The sequence below is a fragment of the Hippoglossus stenolepis genome, chromosome 14, assembly GCF_022539355.2.
Source record: "Hippoglossus stenolepis isolate QCI-W04-F060 chromosome 14, HSTE1.2, whole genome shotgun sequence".
Classification (NCBI taxonomy): Eukaryota; Metazoa; Chordata; class Actinopteri; order Pleuronectiformes; family Pleuronectidae; genus Hippoglossus; species Hippoglossus stenolepis.
This window is the reverse complement of record NC_061496.1, coordinates 26,767,446-26,794,636: the sequence shown is the minus strand read 5'-3', so window position 1 is coordinate 26,794,636 and position 27,191 is coordinate 26,767,446. Positions and strand designations below refer to the sequence as shown.

Genomic DNA, 27,191 nt, shown 5'->3' with positions numbered 1-27,191 from the left:
TTCATGGTTGCTTCTATGGGTTCCTCAGGTGCGGCAAATACCAGTTCTGACTCTTTTCAACCCTCGCTTGAACTTACAATATCCGATATCACCTTCGACACTTCATGTAATCAATCCACCTTAAACACTCAAAATCTGATACAAAGGGAGAAAGTCCAACTGTTGTCATATCACAAACTAACACTGCTTTTTGACCCCCATCTTCTACAATCTGACATCGCCAATGGTGCCCTCGAGCTAAGCAAGATTAATCCTTGTTCCTGACTGACAAAGGAAAGGCCATGTCAGGATCTTGGTTAAAGTCTCACCTTCTCCTACTCTTCAAATGATGTGGACTCCTGTCCCAGTGGTACACCTTTGGTCTTCAGCAGTCTTCGAGCGTCGAGTTCGCCCGGGCTTTGAGACATCATCTCAGCTCAAAAGACCATTGAGCTGCTCAATGCCTGAACAGCAAATCTTTCAGTCATATAAATGCTGCATTCAGATAGTAGTGGATGGCTGGGTGCATTAATGGCTGGCTGATCGTGATAATAATGGCGGATCGTGCTGGCTGATCGTGATAATAATGGCGGATCCTGTATCGTGTTGGCATCTGATAGTGGTGGTGGACCACGATCGAGGTGGCAGCTGATGGTGGATCCTGATGGCGGCAGTGGGTCATTATTGTGGACTATAGTGGTACCGATCGTGATGGTGGATCATGATCATGGTGGCTGCTGACCATGGACTATAATTACAACAAGACTGCTTGATATATAATATTTCTCCTCAGATACTCGACCATTACTGACAATAATCCATCAATTAATTGACCTTCCATTATGCTACAAAGTGTTTATTCTAATCAATGCTGCAAATACCCTTATCTTTCTGATGTTCTCCTTTACACATGACATCTATTGCACTTCTGTCCGTCCTGGGAGAGGGATCCCTCACATGTGGCTCTCTCTGAGGTTTCTACATTCTTTTTACCCTGTTAAAAGTTTTTTTTTTGTAGTTTTTCCTTACTCTTGTTGAGGGTTAAGGGCAGAGGATGTCACACCTTGTTAAAGCCCTATGAGACAAATAGTGATTTGTGAATATGGGCTATACAAATCAAATTTGATTGATTGATTGATTGATCTGCTTAGTAAATCATTTGAGGTCTGCAGCATGCTTGCTTCCACACAGATATTTCACATAACTGTAGTACAACCTCTCGCAGAACGCATGACTTAACTTAGCTTTAAAAAAAAGAAATGAAATGAGACCCCATGCCTGTGAATTATGTTCCCAAGGGCAAGCTTGTACAATAAAAAATAAAATAGGCCCCAAGACTGATCCCTGTGGCACACCATACTTTACAGTTAAAAATGATGAGACATAGTCAGGCCCGTGGGAAGATTTGGGGGTGCGGCAGTGGGAAGGGAATTTTTTGATTTGTTCAGGCTTGGGTTAAGAATAGGCTATAGGCAATAGGTATCTTCATATTTCCATACACATAATTGATGTAACGTGTTTCAGTGAAAACAACAGGCTACTATGATATGAATCAAATGTTTGCCAGTCTCGCATGGTTAAACAAGTCCAAAAGGCTGTCGCGCGCAGTGGACAAGAACACATCCACATGCGTGCAATATTTTAACAGCACTAACAAATTATATTAAATCATTTAAACATTTGGCTCTTTGACAGGGCGCAGACATCGGGCACGCACACAAACACACACACATAACATACAGATAGCCTTCGCATAATGAACAGGTCCATGCGCACAGCGAACAAGAACATATCCAAATACACAAAATACTTTATCCTATCCAACCGCCACATTTGCACACCACAACATAGCCAAATACATTTGTACAGACAAATTATCAGTGAAATTACTGGTTTATGATAAAGTGAAACTGCTCGGTGGCAGCTCATAATAAACCAAACACTTAACTTGAGCTGGGTGCTTCAATTAGATTACTCCAAATACGGCTTGGCGCTCCGTGGTTGCGGAGATGAAGTCTCTCATTAGGGCACTAATGTCTAAAGAGCGCTGATGAAGCCACTGATATAGGTAAACACAGACACAATTGTATGAGTTTTTCAGCCTCTGTAAACAGAGCTCTCGTTTGAGGATGGAGCTTTGATAGACATGATGCTACTGTACATCTTTCACTGTGCCACATCCGCACTCTCTAGTGAAACTGCAAAGCATTTTTAGCTGGAGATCAAGGCAGTCTGTGTCCAGCTCCTTAGGAAGCTGAAGGAGCCCCAAATCAACTGTTCCTCCTTCTGCTGCCACTACAATTGACCTCTCTCGGTTCGCTGCTAGTGTCGTACTGTCTTGGTCGAACTGTCTGTTCAGCTCCACTGCCACCAAGTCGACTGCCTGATAAAACTCCCGTCGCCAAATCACTGTTGCTGCGGTGTGAGCCACTGCCTCTGGTTCTGTGGTTTGGCGAAGACGACCTGGGGTTCTGCTCACTCTTGCGGTGGTGTCTGGCATTTTCAGGTCTATTTCAGAGGCACTTACTTCAACCTTGTGGACCATCTCCTCCACAATTTTGTCATCTCTAAGTGCCGCTATGCGTTCTTTAAGCAAATTGGTGCATTCAAGTGCGCCAAGGGCATTTGCTTTGGAGTCCGGGCAACTGCCTTGCAGGGTTCGAACAATGCTTCGCAAAAAAAAAAACGAAAAATGTTCTTCCTTTTCAGTCCCGCGATCTTTGATCTGCTGTCCCCTCTGAGAATCTTCTTGTCATCTTTCAGCAAATTCAGTGTGGCCAGAAGAGCGTTATAAGAGAAACAGATGTTTGATGGCACAGGCTGAGGATGTTAACCGCAACCTCCTCGTAACCAAAAAGTGACTCAAAAAGCTGTTTGCGCTTTGGCGATTCCCCAATCACACTAGCAACACCCTATACAAAGTATCGGCCACAAGGCTTACTTCACAAGCGACTTCTTGGAGAACCACATCCAGCGTGTGGTTATTACAATGCGCATACATGGAATGTGGGCATAATTCTTTAAGGCGAGCCTGGATTCCTGAAAAGCAACCAGACATATTACTGGCTCCATCAAAGCAATATGCTATAAGGCGTTCGATGGGAATGTTCAGCCTCTGAAAAACATCCTTGATACAGGAGAAAAGAGTTTGTCCAGTGCTAACCTGTGCATTATAAAATCCCCAAAATAAACAGTGTGTCTCCAGGCTGCTGTCAGCAAATTGCAAACTACAGGAAAACTGCTCTTTGGCGCTCGCGTCAGTAGTGCCATCCGCTGTTAATCCAAAAATCTTGATTCCAATGAATGGGCGACAATGTCCCTCAGAATAGCATGAGCAAACTGTTGGATATTACATTTTTTATAGTGTTAGACATCCAAATATCTCTTCTTGTCACCCACTCTTGTTCTTTAGGGAGATCATAGGTGCGCTCCAGCCGCAGTTCATAGAGGATTCCATCACGTGTGGTGTCACCCCTGAACATCCCGATCCCCTTGCTGCCCAGGAATCTAATGGATCGAAACAGTAGTTCCAAAACATGACATGCGGTTTCCTGCTGTTTGGCAAAAGCATCTGACAAGAGAGCATTTATCGGCACATTCCCCAAAGCGGCGCTTCTTTGAATTGAATCAGTGTTCAACTTAAATCTTTCATCTTCCTTGAATTTTTCACTGGCTTTATGCCCTTTCGCGAGATGCATAGTCAACAATTCAGGTTTACAGCATGCTTGTGTCGTGTTCTTTTATCCCGAGGTATGAGAAGAGTCTGTCTTGGTGTGGTTCAAAAGGTATTTATTTAGAAGCAATGAAAAGCTACAACATAGCTATGGGCACTCAACGTACAGCCCCGGCCGCCTAATAGCACCGGGTAGTCTAGAGTCGCGCCGAACGGACGGCGGGTGCAATATTTATAATAGTAGGTAGAACTTCATTGGTCAATAACGAGGGGGAGTCACCGTGGCTAGTGCACAGGCATGGTCCCAGCCTCTTGGCACTGGAATCCGCCAATGATGAGGAGCCGCTCCCAGTTTCGCCCCTCCTCTGACCGTTGCTGGGCAAATCTTCACATTTCTGACAGTTTGGTTTGGTGTTTTAAAACAAGCCTTGAATCGGCTGACGGCTTGTGAGTCTTCAGTATGGCATGTGCATTTTCTAGACAAAACAACGCCTTTCCTATCTGTCCTTCAGACCCTAGTGGCAGCTGCTTGAATTCTTTCTAAGGGTAGGTCACAGTTTCTTAAGAAAACAGTGCATTCATGTATGTGTGATGTTTGAATAAAGCTAATGGAGTTTAGGCTGTAATATAGTAAGTTAGGTATGAGAACAAGTTAAAGTACAGTGTATTGTATGCCACAGATGTACAGTCTTCTCAAACAGGCATTATCAGACAGGTGCAAGACTGAACTGCGATGTGACACACACACACACAAACCAACCAACTTCAAGATTAAAACCAGCCAGCAACGGCTACTAACAGTCACTATGTGAAGGCCACACATTCTCCCACATATTCAGCCCAAACTGCCCCTGCCCCCACCCCTGTCTAATCTACTGCATTTGTTTAGAGTTTAGTTTCATTGCCAGACACACACACAAAGAAAAACATAGATTTTAGTCTTAACACTTGCTGCTGCATATATATATTATTCTTCTAGCTTGGTTTCCATTGTTGTTTTTGCACGTGTTTCCTTTTTTTATTTTAGCATGCTGCTTGGCTAATCCAGGGAACATCCAAAGAATGGAGCCATCCGTGAGCATTACTGTATTCCCATTTGTGCAAAAAAAATTAAAGGAACAAAGAATAAAAGGAATTTCAGAAGGTATAAATGACACCTTTTAAAAATGGCTCCTTAATGTCTTTGATGTCGTTAATCAATAAGCCTAACACTAGAAGTAGCAGGAAGAAGAAGGAAGATAGAAACCTTAGTAGATGATGGTAATGCACCTTGACATTGGTTTCCATGTGCCAATAAACTGAACAAAGAAGAAGAAGAAGAAACTCTTTCTGCTGATGAGATGAGAGATCAGGAAGAAAAAAAACTGAAAACCCTGGGTACTGCAGAGATGTCAGCCTCTCAAGAGGAGCAGGTAGAAAACACAAGAACATGTGCCAACCCTGGAAACCCAGTTTTCTCCTGCATGATGACTACAACAATGAAAGATGTACAACCATCGCTGAGAACAAAGCTCCAGAAATCCCTCTACAGGACAACTTCCAGTGACTACGGTTGTCTCCCACCAACCTTTGAATGCACAGCATTTACTTTCCATCCAAAAAACGGAAAATTCTCTGGAGAGCAGGTCAGAAATGGGATGTATCGAGACACCTCCTTCGACACATCCCGGGATCGGTGATTGCATTGATGTCAGCCTCTCAGGAGCAGCAGGTAGAAAACACAAGAACATGTGCCAACCCTGCAAACCCAGTTTCCTCCTGTATAATGATTCGAACAGTGAAAAATCTACGACCATCGCTGAGAACAAAGCACCAGAACTGGAGCTGGGCAGGAATGGGCCATATATTGAGAATTCTTTCAACACAACCCTTCCTTCCTGAACACAGAAGGTGGCGGTAATGCACCATGACATTGGTTGCCACCTGCCACCACTGAACAGAACAAAGAAGAAGAAGAAGAAGAAGATTGGAACAGGGAGTTGGAATAGGGGCTGGCCCCGTCCACTCCATGCATCAACCTGTACCTTCAGGAATGGTGCGCCAACACAGGAGGTGTCGGTAATGCACCGTGATGTTGGTTGCCACCCACCAATAAACCAAACAAAGAAGAAGAAGCGCAACCAATTGTGCCTCAATTATTATCATTTGGTTCACTAATATTCACTAATTCAATTCAATTCAATTATATTTGTATAGCGTCAAATCTCAAGGCACTTTACATAGAAGGTCAAGACCTTAAAAATTATAGAGAAACACAACAATTCCAACAATGAAAAATCGGCAACTGTGGAAAGATAAAAACTCCCTTTTGTGTAATTGCATGTTATCCCTTGTGTTGTTCCTGGGTCGAATTGACCCAGAGTGTGTGTGCGTGCGTGAGTGCGTGTGATCATACGCAAGCCCTGGCTGGTCAGGGTTAGGGTTAGGGTGACCCAAGGATTGTCATTATCCAATTCTCCTGGGGTAATTGAGACCAATGGTTTGTCATTCTTGATTCTCCTGGGGCGTCATTTAGACCCCCAGAGGGGGCGCTGTGGTGCTCTGTGGGGTCATTTAGACCCACACCTGATTCCAATTACAATCTAGGGGGGTACATTAGACCCACATAGAATTCTCCGTGTGCCACTCTCCCGGACCATGGCACGATGTCGCATCAGGAGTGTTTCACCAGAGAACAGGTTCTCCAAGCCCGAGCTCCCAACCGGGCTGCTCGCGGTCAAGGGAAGAGAGGTGTTCTCATCCAAGTTCGCATTCACGCCCCCACCGCCACTCTGGTGTCCTACATCCCAAAGAAAAACAGGAACATGGTGCTCCTGAGCACACGGCACGCCGAGGCCGACATCAGCGACCGCGAGGACGGGAAACCGGTCATCGTCCTGGACTACAACCGCAACAAAGGTGGCGTGGACAACCTAGACAAGGTGATCGGAACGTACAGCTGCAGGAGGATGACCGCGCGCTGGCCCCTGGTCGTCTTTCACAACATTCTCGACATCTCTTCCTACAACGCCTTTGTGATATGGAGAGAGATCAACCCAGGCTGGATGCCGGGCAAGCGGAACAAGCGGATGAAGGGAGCGCATCCCCCGCACGGAAGCGTCCGCCGCGGTTGTGAAGGCTGTAAAAGCCGCGGAAAAACAGTAATTGTATTTGCAGTGTTGAACACGTGCTGGTCAGATAGTCAGATTTAGGATAAGACCAGACTGAATAATATTCTGAGCTTGTTGTAATGGGTCACAACTTGATCTGGCCCCTATCTGGCTCTGACTGGTCTGTCCATGTTTGCTGGGATGGTTAATGTAACAGAATGGTTGGTCATTCCTGGAGGCAGTAAAGTATATAAAAATACTGAAGCATGACAAGAATGTTCCAGTACTGTTCAGGATACTGTGTGTCATCGTCTAAAGGAAACGTTGTGATCTTTAGGGCAGTGCTTGTGATACTTTTTGCATTAACGCAACTTCACATCCTTTATAATTGATCTATTTTCTTTAACATCATTATTATTTACTATGTGTTTCTATATGTCATAAAGTACTCATTATCTTTCACTCATTATTCACTGCCTGTATATCACTTTATACTCATTTATATTATCAGTCATTATGTATAAAAAAGCCTCACAGGGTTCAATTATTTCATTTTTACTCTAGGTGCTGAAAATGCATTTCTCTGTAGACTGCTATGTGATTTAAATGCAGTATTGGCTTGGTTGAAAGCCCTGAGACACGCTTAAAGCCACTGAGGTACGGACTCTCATGTAACATGGACTGTGAGGTTCTGTCTCCAATGTGCTGTACCAGAAGTACAGTGCCATCTCAATCTATTAGAGGGAGAACACCTTGACGGACTCTCAGGACATAGTCCATCGACCTAGGTCTAGAAGTGGGCAGGGGTGGGCAAGGCCAACCCAAATCTCTACTTTGCCCACCCAATTGGTCAACTTTATTCTGTGCCATTTGAATCTGCCAATCACGTTAACTTCATTTGCCCCGTAAGAATTTCCTGATTTCTGAATTGCTGGTTGGAAAAAGGGTGGGTTCAAAAAACTCTATTCTCTGATTAAAATTGATCTTCATTTGAATGACCCGATATGGAATTAATACGATGATCTTTTATTATGTACCTGTTCCCATGTGTGACCCCAATACCACGATTCTAGCGAGTCATGTCTCATCTCCTCTCCGGGAGCAAGGTGGAGTACATACACATACACACATTCTTGTACTTCCGACATAGTAAGGACACTCATTGGCATAATGCATTTGCCAGCCCCTTACCTTAACCTTAACCATCACAATTTAATGCCTAACCCTAACACTTACCATGACCTAAACCTAATTCGGACCCGAACCCTAAAACCAGGTCTTAACCCTCAAAAGTCAATAGAAAAAGTGAGGACCAGCCAAAATGTCCTCACTTTCCAAAAATGTCCATACCCCATTAAACCTATGCTCAAAATGGTCGTCGGAAAAAGGTATAAGTACAAGTACACACACACGTCCCTGGGGGGAAATAAGTTCAGTTTTTTGGTGCTGCTTTCAGGTGTTGTCGTTTGTGAACATTGATGACAATGATATCACTCTTATAGTCATAGTTATCTCTCTAATGGAAAGAATTATGATCATTATTTTACCACGGCTTGGTTGATGTGTTCTTTAAAACTTGGAAAAACGCTCAACACTAAGTCCACTGTGTGACATATTCTTATTGACCCCCAATCTTCGTTCCGAAGTTCCGTCTTCCCTGTGACTTACCAGAATTACAGTACCTTTCAGTCTGTGGGGGACTCCATCCACCAATGTAACCTTATTGACTCCAGCAGACTCTGAGATAGCAGTGTAATATACAGTGTCTGAGCTGGACACTGGGCTCCTTTCCCTACCTGGCCCAGCCGACGGTCATTTTGACCCCCGACATAATGTTTTGTCGTTTTTATGCCTCCGCGCCGACGAAAGCCAGTGGCCGGAGGAATTACGTTTTCGGGTCCTTCTGTCCATCTGTCCGTCCGTCTGTCCCATTCCCGTGAACACGATATCTTAGGAATGTCTTGAGGGAATTTCTTCAAATTTGGTAGAAATATTCACTTTGACTGATCTGATTTTGGTAGCCATGGTCAAGGCCACGCTGGCCTTACAAAGTATGTTTATGTTTTTCTTGAACATGACATCTTAAGATCAGCAAGAGGGAATGTTTTAAAATTTTATACAAACGCTTGGACTCAAAGATGAACTGATTATATTTAGGTGCCTGGAGGTAAAAGGTCAGAGTCATAAATGGTTTGTATTTATAAAGCGTTTTTCTAGTCTTGATGACCACTCAAAGCGCTTTACAGTATAGTTTGCCATTCACCCATTCACCCATTCACACACACATTCATACAGTGCATCTATCAGCAGCACTTTCCTTTTTTTTTTCTATTAGGGGCAATCCGGGGTTCAGCATCTTGCCCAAGGACACTTCGGCATGCAGATGGAGAAGACTGGGATGAACTGCCGACCTTCTTGTTGGAGGACGGCCGCTCTACAACTCAGCCACAGCCGCCTCATATTGACGTCACCTCACGTCCCTGTGAATGTGACATTAGGACTGCCATCAGGGAATTCCATTATATCTGGCACAATTCATTTGGATTTACTGATTATGTTTCCGTGGTCAAAGGTCAAGGTCACAGTGACCTAATATGAATCTGGAAAAAAGTATGTAGAAATACTGTATGTACAAGGAAACTGCAATGGTTGGCATACAACTGCAGTGCAGACATTCTAGTTTTTACTAGGAACCCTACTGTATCTGTTATATACCTTCCTGGAACACATTTTGACTTCCTAAACATCCTCAAAAACTCTTAAAACTGACAGGTTATGGATATTTTGGGCAACTGCGATGTGGCACACAGCCCATCATAGATCCCATGATCCAGCTGTCAGTGCTTCTCGAAGCTATAGCCATGGTCTCTGAGACTCATGTTTGACACTTAATATCAATTAAAAACAATGGTCAGTCATCAATCTGGTCAGTGAGGTCTAAGTATTTTGGTATGAAAACCTGCATTTTTAATGTAACCATTCTGTATCATATATACACATCTGACATTTCTATCAAACCAAACAGCTGGAAATTGGTTGCAAATTACGAGTTATGAACTCTGCACGTACAAGGTGTCCCGAGATTCAGGATTCACCTGTGAGGTAAAAAAGAAAACAAAATGCAGTTTTGTTAAATGTAAATGTTTTTTTCTAGGATGGTAAAATAAAAGCAGCTAGTCTGACACATCCTTTGTTTAAACGATCTATAGCAGAGTTCTGACTTACAGGCGGTCAGAAACCACGGAGATAGCATTGCTCTGAGAGAGCTAGTGTGCATGGGATGGGAAGTGGACCAAACCAATGAGGCAAATGAGGGGGGTTCTGTCTTTCAATACTTGAAAAACGCTTTATGTTGCATCTGTAATTTGCACAAATGCTTACAAAGCACATTAGTATATAATGTAAAATGATATAGCTATCTCTAAAATGATAATGAGGGGACAACTCATTTATTATCAGGATAGGGGAGTCTTGTCTTCATTATTTACAGCAGAATGAACTGACATCAGGCCTGATCATACTATGGTGCAGCCTGCATCAGAACCAACACTAACATTTAGAAAAATACAAACATACAACTCTCAGACTTTCTCTATTTTGTTGAAGAGTGTTGTCTGTTCAGTTGCCAAGTGCATTATGTTATTAATTAATTTCAATATTTTGCCTTTGTTTGATTAAGTAAGATTATCATTTGATTACATAAAAGAACAGTGCCAAATTTCTCAGGGGGGGGCAATTGTTGCAATGATGGCTAAGGTTACCTGTTTAATTTAATGGGCAAATAAATGAATCCGTGTCGCTCTGGTCACTTTAACGCTGAGTCCTGCTGTTCACGATAGGGCGCCGCCCTCCCAAAGAAAAAAAGGAAAAAAGATGATAGTGATCATTTTTGTTAATTATCATTATAATCGTCAGTATTATTTTAAAAATGTATTAAATTGTACAAATTCTCAGGACAGTCTGTTGCACACACTGCTCTCATAGACTTGGATTTTTTTCAAACTGCAGGCACTGCAATGCAATCTCTATGGCTTCCAGGTGGGCACGCACAAATGTGCTTGCGTCATACGCCTATCATCTCACGACTCGAGAGGAGCAGTGTTGTGCATGAACGGCGTTCATAGAAGGATGATCTGAATGAATCATTTTACATATGATGAACATTTTTTTGAGGAACAGTGGTAACAGTGACAATAGAGAGTTTATCTCTGGTCACAGCTGCTCAGTGATCAGAGCAGAAGCTGCAGTTGGTTTGTACCAAGCTGGAGTTTCTGTTTCCTCCTCCCCTCTCCTGCTGATCTGCACTTTAACTAATAAACACTCATCAGTTATTAGGACTTGATCAATATGTTTTATTCAGAGCTGTATATTGATTTATATTTATATCTGTTTGCTTCATTGTAGAAAATTAAACTACAATCAATTGATTTTCTCAACAATTCACCATCACAAAATAAAGCTTTAAAATGGATCTGAAATCTCCTACTCTTCTTTGATGTCCATATCATCATAGTCTAAACCAGTAAATTCCCATCAACTTAAGGGACATTCATTCATTCAAAATTAAATACTGATTTTACTGTGTATCGCTCTCATAATGTTATACCCTCACCATGTTAATAAAGTGAGTTTAAAATAGTTACACCTGGCTTCTTCTCTGATACACCTCATAATGCTTTGGAGAATTGATGTGATCATTTAAAATATGGTATCATGGAAAAAAATACCCTAAAGGTCTTTAGAAATACTACATAACATACACTCAACTATTGTTTTCGTTTACTGTTTTAGAAAAGACACACACACTCACTCAATCATCTTAAAACATGATCAATGTTGTCTCCTTTCCTTCATGAATTTGCATATTGTAAATTCTTTAAATCAAATTTTTGAAGTAAAAACTTTTATTCATATTTTTAAAAACATTTCCAGTCATTTCCCTGTCCTTCCTGATCTGTTTTTACTTACATCCAACTTCATTGTAATTGCAATTTGCAATGGTTAGTACTTGCACTATGACAAAATGGAAATCTCTTTTGGATAATAAACTCTTTACTTAAAAAATGCACAAGTAACTTAAATGCCAAATGTTGGTCAAATTTTACTTGAAAAAATGTGTAATGGTTTTCTCAGCCATCATCTTCATCTTCTTCATCAGTGTCCTCCAACTCCTCCTGGGCAACTTGCTGCTCTTCCAAAACTTCTCTCAGCGCCTGTTCCTCCTTCAGTGACGGGTCCAGTGCCTCTGTGATTTCTGGATCGCTGGGATATTCTCTCTGTGGCTGTGGTGGTAAAGGTGGGCTGTACCCTTCCCCTGCATACTTCAGACCCCATCCAACATATATGTTCTCAAACTTCCTAAGAGAAGAGACAGCACATGGTTGTTTGTAAATTACAATATTGCTTTTAGTATACTGAGAGAAAACAGATTCAGGAAGTCAGAATATCCTGATCTTTTTACTTACTTTCCACAAGCATATGCAAATGCCCCCGGCCAGAGGTTAGAACGCAGCACAGCTACTGCATGCTGAGGGGTGAGAGTGGAGGACATCTTGGAGGTCCAAGGAGGGGTGTTGAACATTTCTGAGACAAAATTTAAAATAATAATTTCCTTCAAGGACATAGGTTTTGTTTGAGAAGAAGAGGCACCATGAAGTCATGGCTTAAACTTAAAAAAGACGTCTGTGCATGATATTCCTTCCTCCTTCCTTTCAACCTTCCATCCCAAAAATGCTATAGAGCTAAAGTGTTTAAGAATGACAAATGCCAACACCCAGAAGTTAACATCAGCCTGGTTCCTTCAACAAAAACCCAATGAGATTTTCCCTTGGTTTTTGGATTATTGTGGAAAACAAGCTCTGTGGAAGTTAATGATTTATACATGTTTCGCTCAGCATGATAATCGTCACAAGTAGTCGCCCACCTTTCTGACTGTGATTGATTTGAAACCTAACACCAGTCTTCAGAAGTGAAAAACTAATGTGATGTTATAACTGAACTAAACCATGGTTGGTCCAACAGCTTCCAACTTGCAATTTGATTCAACACTCAAAAGCCTTCCCTCTTAGAAAGTCAACCATGAGTGGGGTATTTACTTTTGTATTTTATGTCATAGAACAGAGGTCACCACGCCAAGCCAAGATCTACCACCCCAATATCTTCCAAAAAAAACTACTTAAGAGGGTCATATTTTTCATCTTTTTTGCAATTTCTGTTCAAGGCTTAATAAACTAGCAGAAATATAAACAGAAAAAGGCAGTTATGCAATGCACAATACTCACATTAATATCGATTCATATTTACAAAATCTGTTTCATGCACAATATTTAGCTTCTCAGTTCAACAATATGTTCTGCAGAGGAGCTGCTACTGCTGCACAAAGTTTTTACATATAGGCTTTGGCTTGAATATGGCCATAAATATGACTACTTCCTTGTATAAAAGTGTATGTAGTCCTGTGTACTCAAATAAATACCAGTACTATACAGTATGAAGCTGTGCAATTTCCGCTTCTGCAAATATTTCACAATAAAAAAAAGAACAGGTTCGGTCAACATATACGCAGGAGTGCTTTTAATTTGAAACACATACAGGAAGTGTTGCAACCATTTATGTTTGTGACATAAATTCAACAGATAAACATTAAAACTCTGGTGAAAGATAATTTTCTCTGTTTATTCTGCTTTGAAACCCAATGTTTATCTGTCTATGTCACAAACGTATTTCCAACACTTCCCGAACCCGTTTAAAGTAAAAGCACTCCAGTGTTTCACTTTCTGAATCCATCCATTTGTTCCAACTGGACTTTGATTGTTATCGCAAGACCAGAAGATGCACGTCTTCATATTTTAGAGTCCTGGCATGTAGTTTCGTACATAATCTGATTTGTATTCAAGGAAATGCAGGAGATAAACCAGCAGCTCCGCCGCCAGTAGCAGGCCCGCCTGTGTGAGCGATGGAAAACCACCACACAGCTGGTCTGCGCCGTGAGTCCAGAGAGTCAGCCAGTGAGTCCAGAGAGTTATGGGCATTGACAGTTAAGGCCTTCGAGATCGACAGGTTGGTTACCAATGTCATAGAATAAAAACATGAAAATGTCTTGAGCTTCTGGTAACCACAGACCTTATTTCAGGCATCTAGATATAAGTACAGGTGGGTCCACCGGCTGGGCATTTCCGCCTAACGTACCTCCAAAGGTGTCTTGGCGCAGGCTGCAGGGTCATCAGCCGGCAGCCACCCTTCGCTGATGTTTCACTCCTTTAATCCTGGAACATCTCGAGGTGGTGGAGCAACTGGCCCTAGAACCCTATTTTCCCCATGCCTTATCCCTCATTCTAAACTAGAAGCGTCCTTGTTCTGCTTCCTCCATGACGTCTTTGACGTCTTTCCTCTGCTTGGAGCCTGAGACCCAAATGGATTTCAGGAGTGTAGCCTCTACAGCTGACTTCCACTGGATTCCCTCTTCCCATGGAACCTTCAGTTCGGGTGTGATGGCTGTACGCGTAGGGGTGGACCATAGCACGATGTCCAGTCAAAAGGGAGGTTGTAGTAATTTCTTGAGGGATCTTAACTGGTGGTCAAGGTCAGCTCTCATAATCCACTCCACTCCAGGTGACAAAAACTCTAGAAATGACCCGCCACTGAAGGATGGTTGCCGCCGCTGCTTTGGTATCAGGGTAGGCATACATTGCATGTCCGGTGTCCTTGTACCGTGCTGTATTACCCTGCCGCTTGTTCCCACAATGAGCAACCACTTCAGCAACTGTGGAGAGAAAAAACTCCCTCATTAACTGGGAGAAACCTCTGGCAGAACCAGACTCAGTGTGGGCGGCCATTTTCCTTGACCGGTTGGGGTGAGCAGAGAAAAATGGGGAAGAGAGGAGAGGTGGGTGACAAAAAGGGGAGAGAAGAGAGAGAGAGAGAGAGAGAGAGAGAGAGAGAGAGAGAGAGAGAGAGAGAGAGAGAGAGAGAGAGAGAGAGAGAGAGAGAGAGGCCAGGAACATCACATTTGAACTCTGTTTAAGCCAGCCGATGACCTGGTCTACTATTTATGTTATGTTCCATTTACCTCCTGTACGAACTTGGGCATTGGTGTTTTGGACAGTCAGAGGTCAGGTGAGTCTCTAAGTTCGAACACGATGTTCACCTTTTCCGGTTTGTAGCCCAAACTGATGGATTTCAATGGAAGCTTTATGGTGTTTCTCCCAAACAGTGCCATGGTGGAAAGACATCGGGGGAGGCCCAGCCATTTGCTGATGTAACAGTTGGCTTTTGCATCCATCTTCAGAGCTGTTGGTAAACTGGTAAACTGGTAGCACCAAACCTTGAATTTCCCTGGCAGTTAGCTTCGGTCGAAGCTAGGTAGCCATGTGATTGTCGGACAGGTCGGCTATGTAAAGCCTTCCCAAGCTTCGCACGGGTTGGTCCGCCAAGAGTGGAATATTCTCACCATCAACTGAAAGAGACATGTTGTCACTCCTGACTCCTCTCCGGTTTGAGAGACTGCAGGACTTGGTAGGTTTTATTTTCATCTGGGCCCATGTTAGCAGTTCCTCCAGCCTGTTCCGGAGTCTGGAGGTACATGCTGCTATCTGAAGGAGGGTTAGGGTTAGGGTTAGCTATATCATAGCTACGTAGGGCTGGGAGTAGCTGACCTGACTGGGATCTGACTCCTCGGACCACATGCCTTCCACCAATCAGAATGATCTCAAATGCTGTTGTGAAAAGGATGGGGGAGATAGACAACCCATTGCTTCTCCTTTCTGAAGCTACCAACAGAGATCTCTTGAGTTGTGTAAGCAGACATGGAAACAAAAACCTAAAAAAAACAACAATAGACTTTGGAGGGAGGGAATGGGAAGTGAAAGAATGCAAAAACACAAATATGTGTTCCAGTGAGCATAATGTCACATAATGTTACTCACAATAACATTTCCTGAGGTTAGGTGAGAAGTCAGCACAACAGTAAATGTTACAGTACAATGCATTGATATTTTACAATTAAAACACCTTTCACATCGTGTAACAGTTTTAAACAGCCAATCTGCTCTTTTTGGCTGCATGAAAGCACCCTAACAACTTTATATGTAATTGTTATTTGGTTCTAAAATCGTTATCATCAGATCCAAAATTGTTCACTCTTCTTCTCTTTTGTTCGGTTTATTGGTGTGTGGCAACTATGTCAAGGTGCATTACCACCACCTACTGTATATAACACATTGCGCACCCTGCTTGGTCCCAATTTATACGCTCCTGACCTCTCTCTCTCGATTCTGGCAACTGGACAGTCAGAGGACACTATTTAAAGAAATGAATGAAACTGAAACTGTGGGGTTAGAAAAAAATTAACCCCTTCCTAGTTCGGCAGAGCAATGTTCAAAGACAAAGACTGACCTTCATCTTGGGAAAGGGGAGTGAGCAGAGGGGGCCCAACTTCTGGCTCAGGTTCATCAGGCTCCTGTTTCTCCTCAGCCTCTTCTTCCTCATTCGAGTCCTCTGAGTTCACAGCCATGTTAATCCAAGTACAACGACCCTAAAATAGTTCACATCCTCATGTTAAATAAGCATTCACATACAACAGCTGAGAGAATGGTACTTGCTTTCCAGAACTTGCTTTGATCAGACTAGTACCTGCGGCAGGATGTGATGAACATGATGCACCCAGGTGGACAAAGACTCAGCCATCTCATTAACTGGAACGCCCTCAAAATCAGAATTCACTTCATAGCTGTCTCGTGGTGCCTCATCTTCCTCATCACCTTCTTCCTCCCCAGTCTGGAAGAAGCCCTGGGGGCTGACCTGTGTGCCAGCAGAGATCCGAGCAATCTGTGCTCTCAGGTAGTTGGCTTCATTCCCAGGAAAAGGCGGGTAACTGTTAACTGGTGCGTCCAGCTTCCCGGTGAAGAATTTACGGATCTGGCGAGCAACAGCGATCTGCGCAGGACTGACTGACGGCAGCTTTACCCAAGGAAGACCAGGCTCTTTACACACATAGTAAACAAACTTGTTAGTGCCTGTTCCAATGGGCTCCTTTGGAACCACTGGTGGGGGTTTATACGTCGACTGAGGAAGAGGATCCATCTGTAAATAAAACCATCACAAGACCAGAAAGATCATTTCTTTATCTTGAAAATACATTTTTTGGTTAAAATGTGTGTAAAGATACAAAGCAGAAAACATACTGTATGAGTAAAACTCAAAATGTCCACACTGTGTGTGATGCTTGGGGTACAATTATGAAATGTAACCCTCTCTTTATACCTGATTCTGATTGGACAATGAAATTCTAGCAATCAATAATAATTTAAGTCAGAAAACAGAAAGGCCTCTGACTAAAATATGAACAACTATATTGAATGTCCTTGTCCTCTCAGCACCTGAGGCAGATACTCTCAGAGAATTAATGAGGATTTTCTGGTACATTGATCTGTTACGTTCCAAATCCTCACCTCACTCTCGTCACTCTCCTGTGTTCCGGTCTCTCTCTCTTCTTCCTCAGCTGCTTCATCAGTGATCTGCTCTTCCTCCTCCTCCCCCTCCCTGCACTCAGCTTCAGCAACAATATAGCTGCTCTCTGTTCCCAGAATCTTCCCCCACAGTCTACAGCGCAGGAGCTCCTGCGACTCAACAAGCTGCTTGAGCGCGAGAAAAATCCTCTGCATCTCCTCTCTGCCCAGACCCACTCCAGCCTGCTCCAGGTAGAAGCCGATCTCACTCACATTAGGCAGAGGTGTTTCCTGTTGCTGGAGACAAATAAACATTGTCACATTATGAATATTCAGCTTCATATAAATATCAGTTACATTAACAAAGTATTCTTCTCATACGTTTTCAGGTCAAAATGCAAATAGGCAACATTGTACTGGTCATTTTTGAGTTTTTTTGGATCCAAGGCAAAAGGCTGGAAATATTTTTGAATAAGATACATGAGTTGTTTTTTTTACCAAAATATATATATTTTTTGCATATGTTAGATAAACAAATATAAATATTTTTGAACCCTTTTAATCAAAACATAACATAAATATTATGATTTGTTCAAACTGAGGCAGCTATAATCTGCTTGGTGGAGGTAATTAGTGGCTACAAGGGATGGAAAGTATCATTTGGTGTCAAGTTTCTGCTGAAAGTATGTAAAGTGGTGTCATTGGCTGTCTAAAATTATGTTACAATGTTAATTAAAAGTCATTTCACCTTCAAACCACTAAGACAAATGTACAATTTACTTATATGTAGCCAATACCAGCTCATCCTCCTGCTCAGTGTCCTCTGGCCGAGAAAACAGTGGACGTTGCTGTTCAGCCAGCAGCTCGGCAGCTGTAGTCTGTGGAAGGTCTCGTAGGATGCTTTGCTTGTCTTCAAACAAAGCCCGCTTCACGTCACGACTTATATCCTCGATCACGTCCACCACATCCTGTGGCTGCTCATCCATCACCTTTATTAGTACCCGGGTCAGGTGGTCATAGCTGGAACATTAAAGAACGATACTAGTTCCTGAGCATTGGATCATCCATTGGTCATTGCAGAGAATAAGCACACAGAAATTATATTCTCACATATAATATACTATTTACCGTTGTACAAAATACAGACGTTTTCCTTAGAGTGGTATTCTGTATGTTTACTGTATTTACATGACTCTCTCTCTGTTAGCGTTTGTTGTAAAACTGAGTAAACAGTCAGAATAAACAGTTATAATCAATAATACGAACATATTTGCATCTATAGCTGTAGCTCAGCTTTACAGAAATGTCAGCCGAAGTGCAAAGGTTTTCAACCATTTCCAGTTCAGTGGGAGTGTCCTTCATACTGACGTCACTGTGCAAAATCAGTGGATCTGAGTTCCTGCTGACAACCATCACTGTGTGTGCAGCAGGTTTCCTGGTTTATCAGGACACCTCCGCTGAGAAAACCCTTTAACACTGCAGGACAACTAGGTAACTAGGTGATTAATTGACGTTAATTAAAAGTCAATCAATAGAAAAGAATCTGCACTTTTGAAAACAGACTTAATGTTTACACTGTTTTGGAACACACACAGTATTTGCTGTTGTTTCTAAGATGTGATCTCTGTTGTCAATGCTGAGCACAGTTATCCAGATTACTGTAGAGGAGGGAGTTACCCTGCCTCTTGGAAATGGCTGTTAAATGAAGCCGAACTTTTAACCACATCAGAATCTGAATCACAGTTTTATTTTATTTTTATTTAATTACAACTTCTACAGTGTTTTGAATCTTGCTAATGGGCTAATACAGTTGTTTACATGAAGTTCACAGATTCTAGCCAACACCATGACACACGGTACTTACAGGTTCAGGCCGCTCTTCGTGCTCTGTTTCAACATGGCAGTCTTCAGCAAGGCAGCTGCCTGCAGCGTCACTTCACTGCTGCTGTCCTGCTTTCTCTCCATCCTTCACTCACTGCGTTTGTTTCACTGGTTTCTGGGACTATTTCTTGTGTCGGGCCACGAACACTGGACAACAACGAGGCAGCGTAGATCCAAACTTCACTGGTTGCTATGGTTACTGTAGCAGAGCGGTTGCTGGGAGCGTTGCGCCCTCTGGAGGTAGTGAAGTGTACAATGGCATAATATATATCATTTGGGATGCTGTGGGACACATTGTGGTCTTTAGAGCAGTGCTGCAGAAGGTTTATTTGATTTTTTTTAACCTACTGTATCTGCTATTTACCGCCATTCCACAAATTTTTTAATTCCCAAACATCCTCAAAAAACTCTTCCAGCTGACAGGTTTAGGATGTTCACAGCAACTGCTACACTGTATGGAGAAAAGTATTGGGACACAGCCCTTAATCGTCAAATTCAGGTGTTTCATTCAGTCCCATTGCCACTGGCTGGACTCGGACCCTTAGATCAACTGAAGGGAAATCTTAATGCTGCTAAGACATTTTGGACAATTCTATGCTTCCAACTTTGTGGGAACAGTTTGGGGAAGGCCCTTTTCTGTTCCAGTGCACAAAGCAAGGTCGATAAAGGCATGGTTGGGTGAGTTTGGTGTGGAAGAACTTGACTGGCCCTCACAGAGCCTTGACCTCAACCTCATCAATATTTCCTGTGGCACAACCATAATATGTCAACACCGTCTTAAAATGTCTGTGCGTTTTAGCCCAGCATGGCTAGGCAACATCTGTCACTGGAATTAGAAGACTTGGAAGCATAGCCAATACCGGCTGCAGAACAAAATGAGGCAATTTGGTCTGACATAAAAAACACTGAGGCCGAAGGAATCCAAAGTCAAAATCAAATAAACATTTGAATGTGAATAAAATGTTTATAAACAACCTATTGTTTTGTTTGTTTGTTTGAAAGCTGTAATTGATTGATTCAATGTATTTGAGAGCTAACATGACAAGTTCAAGATTTTGTCACAACCGTCACATATGGGTCACCTCTGTCAAATAATATTTCAGTATACTTACTTTTTTGAGGAATTGTTGGTCATATGTGAAAATGTAATCTGTAAAAGATTTTGATAGCTGTTTAATGTAAAGTTAAAATTCTATTATACAGGCCTATAAAAGCACATATATAAAATGTTTATAATATTAATATATATACACATATTGATAATTTTCTTGAGGGCTATGTCAGCCTCGGTGATAATTTGTTTTAGTTTTATAGGTCTAGCATAAAGTGAGTGAAAATGTATCTGTTTTTGTTGTCTGATGGTTTTGACACAAAATAAGTGATGGAACTAACAAGTTTAGTGGCAAATATAACCTTTTGTAGCATAGTGAGTGTGTGGTGTGTGGTGTGCGGGTGCGTGTGGGACAGTGGACCAAACCACTCTGAGGCAAATGAGAGGGGGGTTCAATCTTTCAAAAATAAAAAATGCTTTATGTTGCATCTTTAATGGTATAATGATTTCATGGCATATTATTATACTATGTCAAATAACATAGCTATCTTTGACAACACTAATTTATTCCCAGGATGTGCTGATGGGGGGGTGAGGGACCCTCTGTCTGCCCAGTTATATATGCCCCTGTTTAGGTCACTCTCAAAATATACGTACATAAATATCAACTGTGACATGTATGAATGTATATCTGTGGGTTAAAAAAAAAGTTCACAGAATAATTTGAATATGCATACAGTACACACCTGACTGTAAATTATAAGAAATACAAGTTAAATTGACAACCTGTGTTCCACAGTAATCTCGTAACAAAGCAACCAGAGGAGCATTAGAGATGACAACCTCTGCAGAAGAATACAGTTGAGAATGAACTCTTCCTACGATGGTGGCTGTGTACTTTCCCACATCCAGAGAAGCAGATTAGTCTTTGGCTTGTCTTTGACTTGTCTTCATTAGTTACAGCAGAATGAACTGACATCAGGCCTGATCATACAATGGTGCAACCTAGAACCATACAAACATACAACTCCCAGATAGATAAAAAAAGCTCTTCAGTTGAAGTTGTCACATCAGTCTTTTAAGCCTTCAAACTTCTGCGGTTATGTAGCTTCCACAAAACTGTAAATGATAGTCGAAAAGAAGCATATTGTGTGGAGGCAAACAATACAAAACACTTCTCGATGAGTTGCGAAATAAACTTCAAGTTGTTACACACTAACAGTCCACAGATGATGTGCTTTACTGTCGTGGCTTCATTCATATACTGTGCATAGTAACACCATCATCACATACAAGAGCTCACTAATCATATCTGATTAATCTCTTGAACTTTCATTTTTGATTTTATGTGCAGAGTATATTTCACGCTGTAAAGTCTCATCTCACAGAATCCAAGAGTTTTACAGATGCAGCCCTTAATCCAGGTCTCTCTGTTGTATATGGTTATAAATATATAGAATGGATTAGGGTGAAAGCCCCTTCAGTTATGACACTGGCCTTTAACCATTTATCCCTGTAACCTCACCAGTTCATCTGCATACTGGAACTGGTCACTGTTCTCGTACTCCAGCATATCAAGTGCAACCTCACAACTCTCCTTGACAACACGCTCACTGTCTTTGCAATAGCGCTGCAGCACAGCCAGACAGTCCTCTTTGCCGATGGAGCCAAGGGCCTCTGCCGCCTCGTGCCGGACCATGGGGTTCTCACCGGCAGACTCCAGGGCTGCACTCAGCGCCGGAACCGCTGCCGGGTGCTGCATCTGACCCAGGACGTAACCGATCTCATGACGGAACAGAGCACTAGAGCACTGCAGACCTGAAGACAAAGATGTCACACAAGTTATTCTTAACATAAGTCAAACACAGGTTTAATCATTACAAAGCTCTTTCTCTGAGATGCTGAGAGAGCAGGGGGCACCTATGACAGGTAGGGTTCCCTATGCATCATCATTGCATTGGACTCAAAGTTCAGCTGCCTGGAAAGTTTTCAGACTACATGCAGGTCAGTTTTGCACTGAATGTAAATGAATTACAAGGTTACTTATAAGAAATATAAGCATCAGCTCATTTAATGATACGAACTATGATAAGACTCAGGGAAAAAGGGAAACTCTACTAGCATGCACACAAGCACCGATGAAAAATACAGTTGATAAAGCAGTTGATATCTTCAGTATGTAAATATTTGCTCTTAGGTTTGCCTGAACCAGACTCGAGTTCTTCATGCAATATTATTGTCATGCACTCTCCCATGTCACAAACCATGAATTCATCATGGCCCTGTGTTCACTCTGTAACACATCAGAGCCTCAAACTAGTCACAGACTGACCCATACTGGAGTTTTGGAGTGCATCTAGAAATAAAAGGAGTTTAAAGAACTCATTCAGCCATCATCAGAATTTTATTTTTAGATATCTTTTTATCAGCATGTAAGTGGTGGAAAAACTATATCACAAACTGTGATGGTGAGACCATTTCTAAATAAGTGCAAACCTAGGCATTTCTGTGTTATCAACTGAAACCTTTACTGCTACCATATGTCCATCCATTTAGATCTAAACCCAATTCATAATTGTGTGTTCTACGTCCTACTGAATTGTGAACGTCATTAATACCTTCCAACACAGTTTTTCACAATTTCAGGTAAAAACTAAATGAATCATGAAAAACGTATGCATGTTTATAAAGCAGAATGTATTTATTTTACATGGACATGCTGTGATTTGCCACTTATGACTATTTACTCTCGCTATTTTCAATGTTCTACTATTTAAAACAAACACTTGTGCGACACACACATGATCCAGAACTATAGTGTGTAGAATAATGTGAATGTCACTGTTGTGTGAGAAACAAAAACCTCTCTATATATTGTTTAAACCATTAGGTGTAATGTCCAGCCCTTTTTCCCATTTTGCATTGAATCAGTTTCACAGGTTGAAGACTGAAGTTTAAAACTGAACCATGAAAAGTTACACAGGTCTAGTGATACTGTTGTGTTGTTTTGAATGCATGCAGTGATAAAACTGCAGTTTTAAGTATAGTATCCTACCATCTCCCAGTGCCAGGACAGCCTCCTCATTGCCCAGGTTACGCAAGGCAAACATAGCGCGGTAGCGTTCAAAGAGTGGCAGACTCTCATTCAGCAGGGCGGAGCGCAGCTCTGACACACTTTTGTTCACTGATGGGGGCGCCGGGTCAACAGAGCAGTAGGGGTTATCATCGGTACTTCCATCCTCCAACTGTTTCTCTCCTCTACTCTGCAGCCACTCCAGGCGACGAACAGCCAACTGACACGTCTCTGCAACCTGCAGGGAGGGAGGAAAACATTTGAAATAGGAAGAAAAATAACAGAAATTACAAATTAAAAAAAAAAAAAGAATGGTGCCTATAACGTGCATCTCCATTGATCCTTGTGTGATATACACTTAAAATGACTTCACCAAAATTAACAACCCAGATTATAGTCACATATACATGGATGCTGGCGAATCTCGCAGGTCAAAGTTCACCAAAGTTGAAATACACACAAAGCCACGCTGGGGATTTGCTTTGTTACAGGAAACAAATGTTTGGGAAACTTGTCCACCACCCTGCTGTCAGTTTGATATTAACCTTTGAGGCAAATAATCTGCATCTATGAATTTTTGTAATCAAGTTACTTGAGTTACTCAGCCATGCAAGTGTTTATCAAGGAGACATTTTTCCATTGCCCCATAATGAGTGTGTGGTATTTACCTGCTTCATGTCAAACCATCAGCTCCTGCTGTGCATCTTTGAGAACAGCTGTCAAAGCAGGTATGGCCTGTCTGTCCTGCATCTGTCTCAAGTGTTTCAAATATAAACTAGACTGATGTCACTGCCTTGGAATTTACTGGCTAAGTGATATGTTCTTACCTCAATGACAGGGTCTTGACTGTACTCTTTTAGTAGGTCCAGAACCACTGGATCACCAATTGCTCCCAGAGCCTCTCCTATAAACACAGACAGTCAGAGGGACAGACACAGCACTGCTGCTTCCAGTTTCCATGTAGATTGTGTGTATTATTTGTAAGCGCACTACTAAAGATGCACACAATGTATTTTTAGCATAATAGTATAAAGTCCCAGTTCAGTCATAGATCAGGCAGCACACACCATTCTCCTGTACATGATTATGTTAAAACTCAACTTTTGATGTCTTTGTTCATCTTTTTTTTTGTTCACTTTGTAGGAAGTGAAAACATTAGATTTCCATACAATCAGACAAAGTAAACTAGAGACCAACCAGTGATGAGTACAGACACACACACAAAACCAGTGAACATGTTGATGTGCTGAACCAGGAGTACTCAGTAGTATTTACTAAATTAATATATGAGCAATCAGTAGTGTTTACATTATTACACCACTACTCACTAGTCATTACCACTGCTCATTACATGGACAAGACAATGAACATTCTTGTTGGTTAATAATGAGTGTGTGGTATTTACCTGCTTCATGTCGAACCATTGGCTCCTGCTGTGCATCTTTGAGAACAGCTGTCAAAGCAGGGATGGCCTGTCTGTCCTGCATCTGTCCCAGGCAGTAGGCCAACTCATGCTTCAGCAGGGCAGACTCATCAGAGAAGGCCTTACTGATCCAGTTTATAGCTTCTGTACCTGAAATCCAGAATATGGATATAATCAGTTCACACAGTTAAAATGAAAAACAACAATAGAGACTAGGGCTGCACGATATATCGAAAATGTATTGTCATCGCGATGTCAACATGCGCGATATACGTATCGCAAAAGACGGCTCAAACTGCGATAGTTGGTGTTGCTCTTCAGAGCACTGGCTCTCTCCGAGGTTTCTACGTTTTTCCCCTGTTAATAGGTTGCTTTTTTTTATAGTTTTTCCATACTCTTGTTGAGGGTTAAGAACAGACGATGTCACACCTCATTATGCTCTATGAGACAAATTGTGATTTGTGAATATGGGCTGTACAAATTAAAGGGTACAATATATGATTGAATATATCCCGACAGGTGGACAATAACAAAAAGCTGGCGTGAGCTGTGAACAGCAGAAACTCCCCTACTCATATGTTATCTGTTATTATGTTGTCTGTTGTCATTCATACACATCACGACTGAGTTATTCACTATTTATCTGTCCTTTTTATATACAGTCTATGGACCCAGTGCTTAAACTGAAATGTCTCAACCTGAAAACATGGAAACTACGGAGGAATTTATCCAAATTTACCACTGATATGAAGACTGGACCAGAGTATACGCATGGGATCGATTTTTGAAATTAAAAATCATGATGACGTGTTTTCAAGTATGACTCAAAAACATGCAAGTTCCTCCACTAGGTACAACCGCCCTCTGACAGATTCAATGTCAGGTTTTTACAGTAGATTAATGTAACTATAACAGATCTCATCAAACTGGCTAATCTTAGATCTAAAGATCACTTTGCCATCACTGAGCACTGGCTGAGTAAATTTGCTACTTGGCTTGATGTGGAATCTTCTTGTCATTTATTTCATCTCTAATTTTCTCTAAAGGATTTGCAGATGTTGTGTGGACATTTACCTCCCAGGTTCCTCAGGGTGAATAAGGCTCTGAACCGCCGGGTCAGGTCCTGTTTCGGGTTCACCAGAACCTGTCCCACTGCTTCCACTTTCTCCTCACTGGCCATGCTTCTACACAGGAAGACACACAGCTGCGTTACAGCCAGATGTGGACTGACGACATGTACACAAACATACATCTATGGGTATGTGGACACATTCCACCCAACACAACCTCATACTGACCTGACAGCAAGAAGCACTTTGTTTCATATTTCAACATATGTCACTTTGTAATGGACTTAGTTTTGAGGATTTAGAGACGATCGTATTCATAAATTCCACTACTAGTGTGGTTTGCATTATTTAACTGGCTGACACTGAGTATTTAACTTCTGGTTTGAGCTTCAAGGCAGTCCCAGGCTGGTGGTGTGAGTGGACACTGCTCTGGTCACATAACACAGCGCCCAGCCTCGTATGACGGGACCAGCTGTGGTTACAAAACGCTGAGCCGGCTGAAACTAACTGTTAGCTTCCTCAGTTACACCTCCGCCAGGTAAACTCCGGCTAAACATGCCTCACAATGACTCACCTACACAACGTGAGTCACAAACACCAGCAGGGTGGACGGAGCAGAAGTGTACAAACCTTCAGAGACAACACACACAGCTCTGGAGACGGGCAACTACTGATGCTGCTGCTGCACGCGCCCCCAACCGGCTACTTCCGCCTCTTCTTCTTCTTCTCCTCCTCCTACCGAGGCTTCACGGCAGCTGGCATTCATAGCGTTGCATTACTGCCCCCTTCAGTTTTCACGCCCCTTCTTTTTGTTTAATGTAGGGTGGCACCTAACGTTTAAGGTGAATTACCGCCACCTATTATGCTGGAGTATGGGTCAGAGTCTGTGGAAATACATAAAACAAAAACAGAAAAACAACTTAAATCCTGTGCATTTATCCAGTTTCTTTTAAAAACTCAAACAAGGCTTTATATTTCCCCTCCTCAATACTGAACAGATTCTTTAGGTTTAACGCTTCCATCCCACGTTTCATCGGCTCCTTCTGTAGCTTTCCTCTCTCTGTGTTATATTTATGGCAGTGACAGATGACATGTTCCACAGTTTCTTCCCCTTAACCACATTCACACTGTCCTGATGGATGTTTCCCAATTAAATGCATTGTTTTGATTAATCCTGTGTGTCCTCATCTTAATCCCTCTGATATGACTGTTTGCTCTCTGGTGTTTTTCCCTATCGTTTTCATTCCTCCCACTGTTTGCTTTATTTGATATAGATGACGTCCTTTTCCTCCCTCATCCCATTGTTTTTGCCAGTCGGTCATGATCTTACTCCTAATTTTTGTTTTGGCTTCAGCCTTAGTGAATGCTACCTACACACCCCTAGGCAATTACATATTATTATTCTGCAGGTTTATTATTAGGCAATGAATGACATATATGTAATGCATGACAATATGTAATGTCATGCATTACATATTATTTGTCCCGTTACTCCTCCCACAATTTT

General features: G+C 42.0%; 2 protein-coding genes across 3 annotated transcripts; both read right to left on the bottom strand.

The window, feature by feature from the left end:
- Nucleotides 1-11,627: 11,627 nt before the first annotated feature.
- LOC118121132 (radial spoke head protein 4 homolog A) lies at nucleotides 11,628-19,288 on the bottom strand. The gene is made up of 7 exons (XM_035176805.2): nucleotides 19,051-19,288; nucleotides 17,984-18,206; nucleotides 17,190-17,483; nucleotides 16,372-16,821; nucleotides 16,135-16,273; nucleotides 12,207-12,324; nucleotides 11,628-12,099 (listed from the first exon to the last, which is right to left on the bottom strand). The coding sequence occupies exons 1-7, from the start codon at nucleotides 19,149-19,151 to the stop codon at nucleotides 11,871-11,873; spliced, it is 1,554 nt and encodes a 517-aa protein (XP_035032696.1). The 5' UTR covers nucleotides 19,152-19,288; the 3' UTR covers nucleotides 11,628-11,870.
- A 1,288-nt stretch (nucleotides 19,289-20,576) lies between these two features.
- On the bottom strand, nucleotides 20,577-26,421 carry dohh (deoxyhypusine hydroxylase/monooxygenase). Of its 2 annotated transcripts, none has more exons than XM_035177272.2 (6): nucleotides 26,315-26,421; nucleotides 25,689-25,798; nucleotides 24,597-24,764; nucleotides 24,019-24,095; nucleotides 23,174-23,429; nucleotides 20,577-21,936 (listed from the first exon to the last, which is right to left on the bottom strand). In XM_035177272.2, exons 2-6 carry the CDS (start codon nucleotides 25,792-25,794, stop codon nucleotides 21,626-21,628), a joined length of 918 nt encoding a protein of 305 aa, XP_035033163.1. In that variant the 5' UTR covers nucleotides 25,795-25,798; nucleotides 26,315-26,421; the 3' UTR covers nucleotides 20,577-21,625. The 2 variants fall into 2 exon arrangements, with proteins under 2 accessions (XP_035033163.1, XP_035033164.1); XM_035177273.2 differs by having other exon boundaries at nucleotides 26,259-26,400.
- Between the last annotated feature and the right edge of the window lie 770 nt (nucleotides 26,422-27,191).

Excerpts from the sequence above, each read along its gene's own strand:
- LOC118121132 (XM_035176805.2), bottom strand. The coding sequence starts at position 19,151 with ATGGAGAGAAAGCAGGACAGCAGCAGTGAAGTGACGCTGCAGGCAGCT. Across the intron at positions 17,484-17,983 it reads CTGAGCAGGAGGATGAGCTG|CAACAGGAAACACCTCTGCC; the intron begins GTATTGGCTACA and ends ATTTGTCTCCAG. Across the intron at positions 12,100-12,206 it reads TTTGCATATGCTTGTGGAAA|GAAGTTTGAGAACATATATG; the intron begins GTAAGTAAAAAG and ends CTCTTCTCTTAG.
- dohh (XM_035177272.2), bottom strand. The coding sequence starts at position 25,794 with ATGGCCAGTGAGGAGAAAGTGGAAGCAGTGGGACAGGTTCTGGTGAAC. Across the intron at positions 24,096-24,596 it reads AATGGTTCGACATGAAGCAG|GAGAGGCTCTGGGAGCAATT; the intron begins GTAAATACCACA and ends CTGTGTTTATAG. Across the intron at positions 21,937-23,173 it reads TGTCCTGGCACTGGGAGATG|GTCTGCAGTGCTCTAGTGCT; the intron begins GTAGGATACTAT and ends CTTTGTCTTCAG.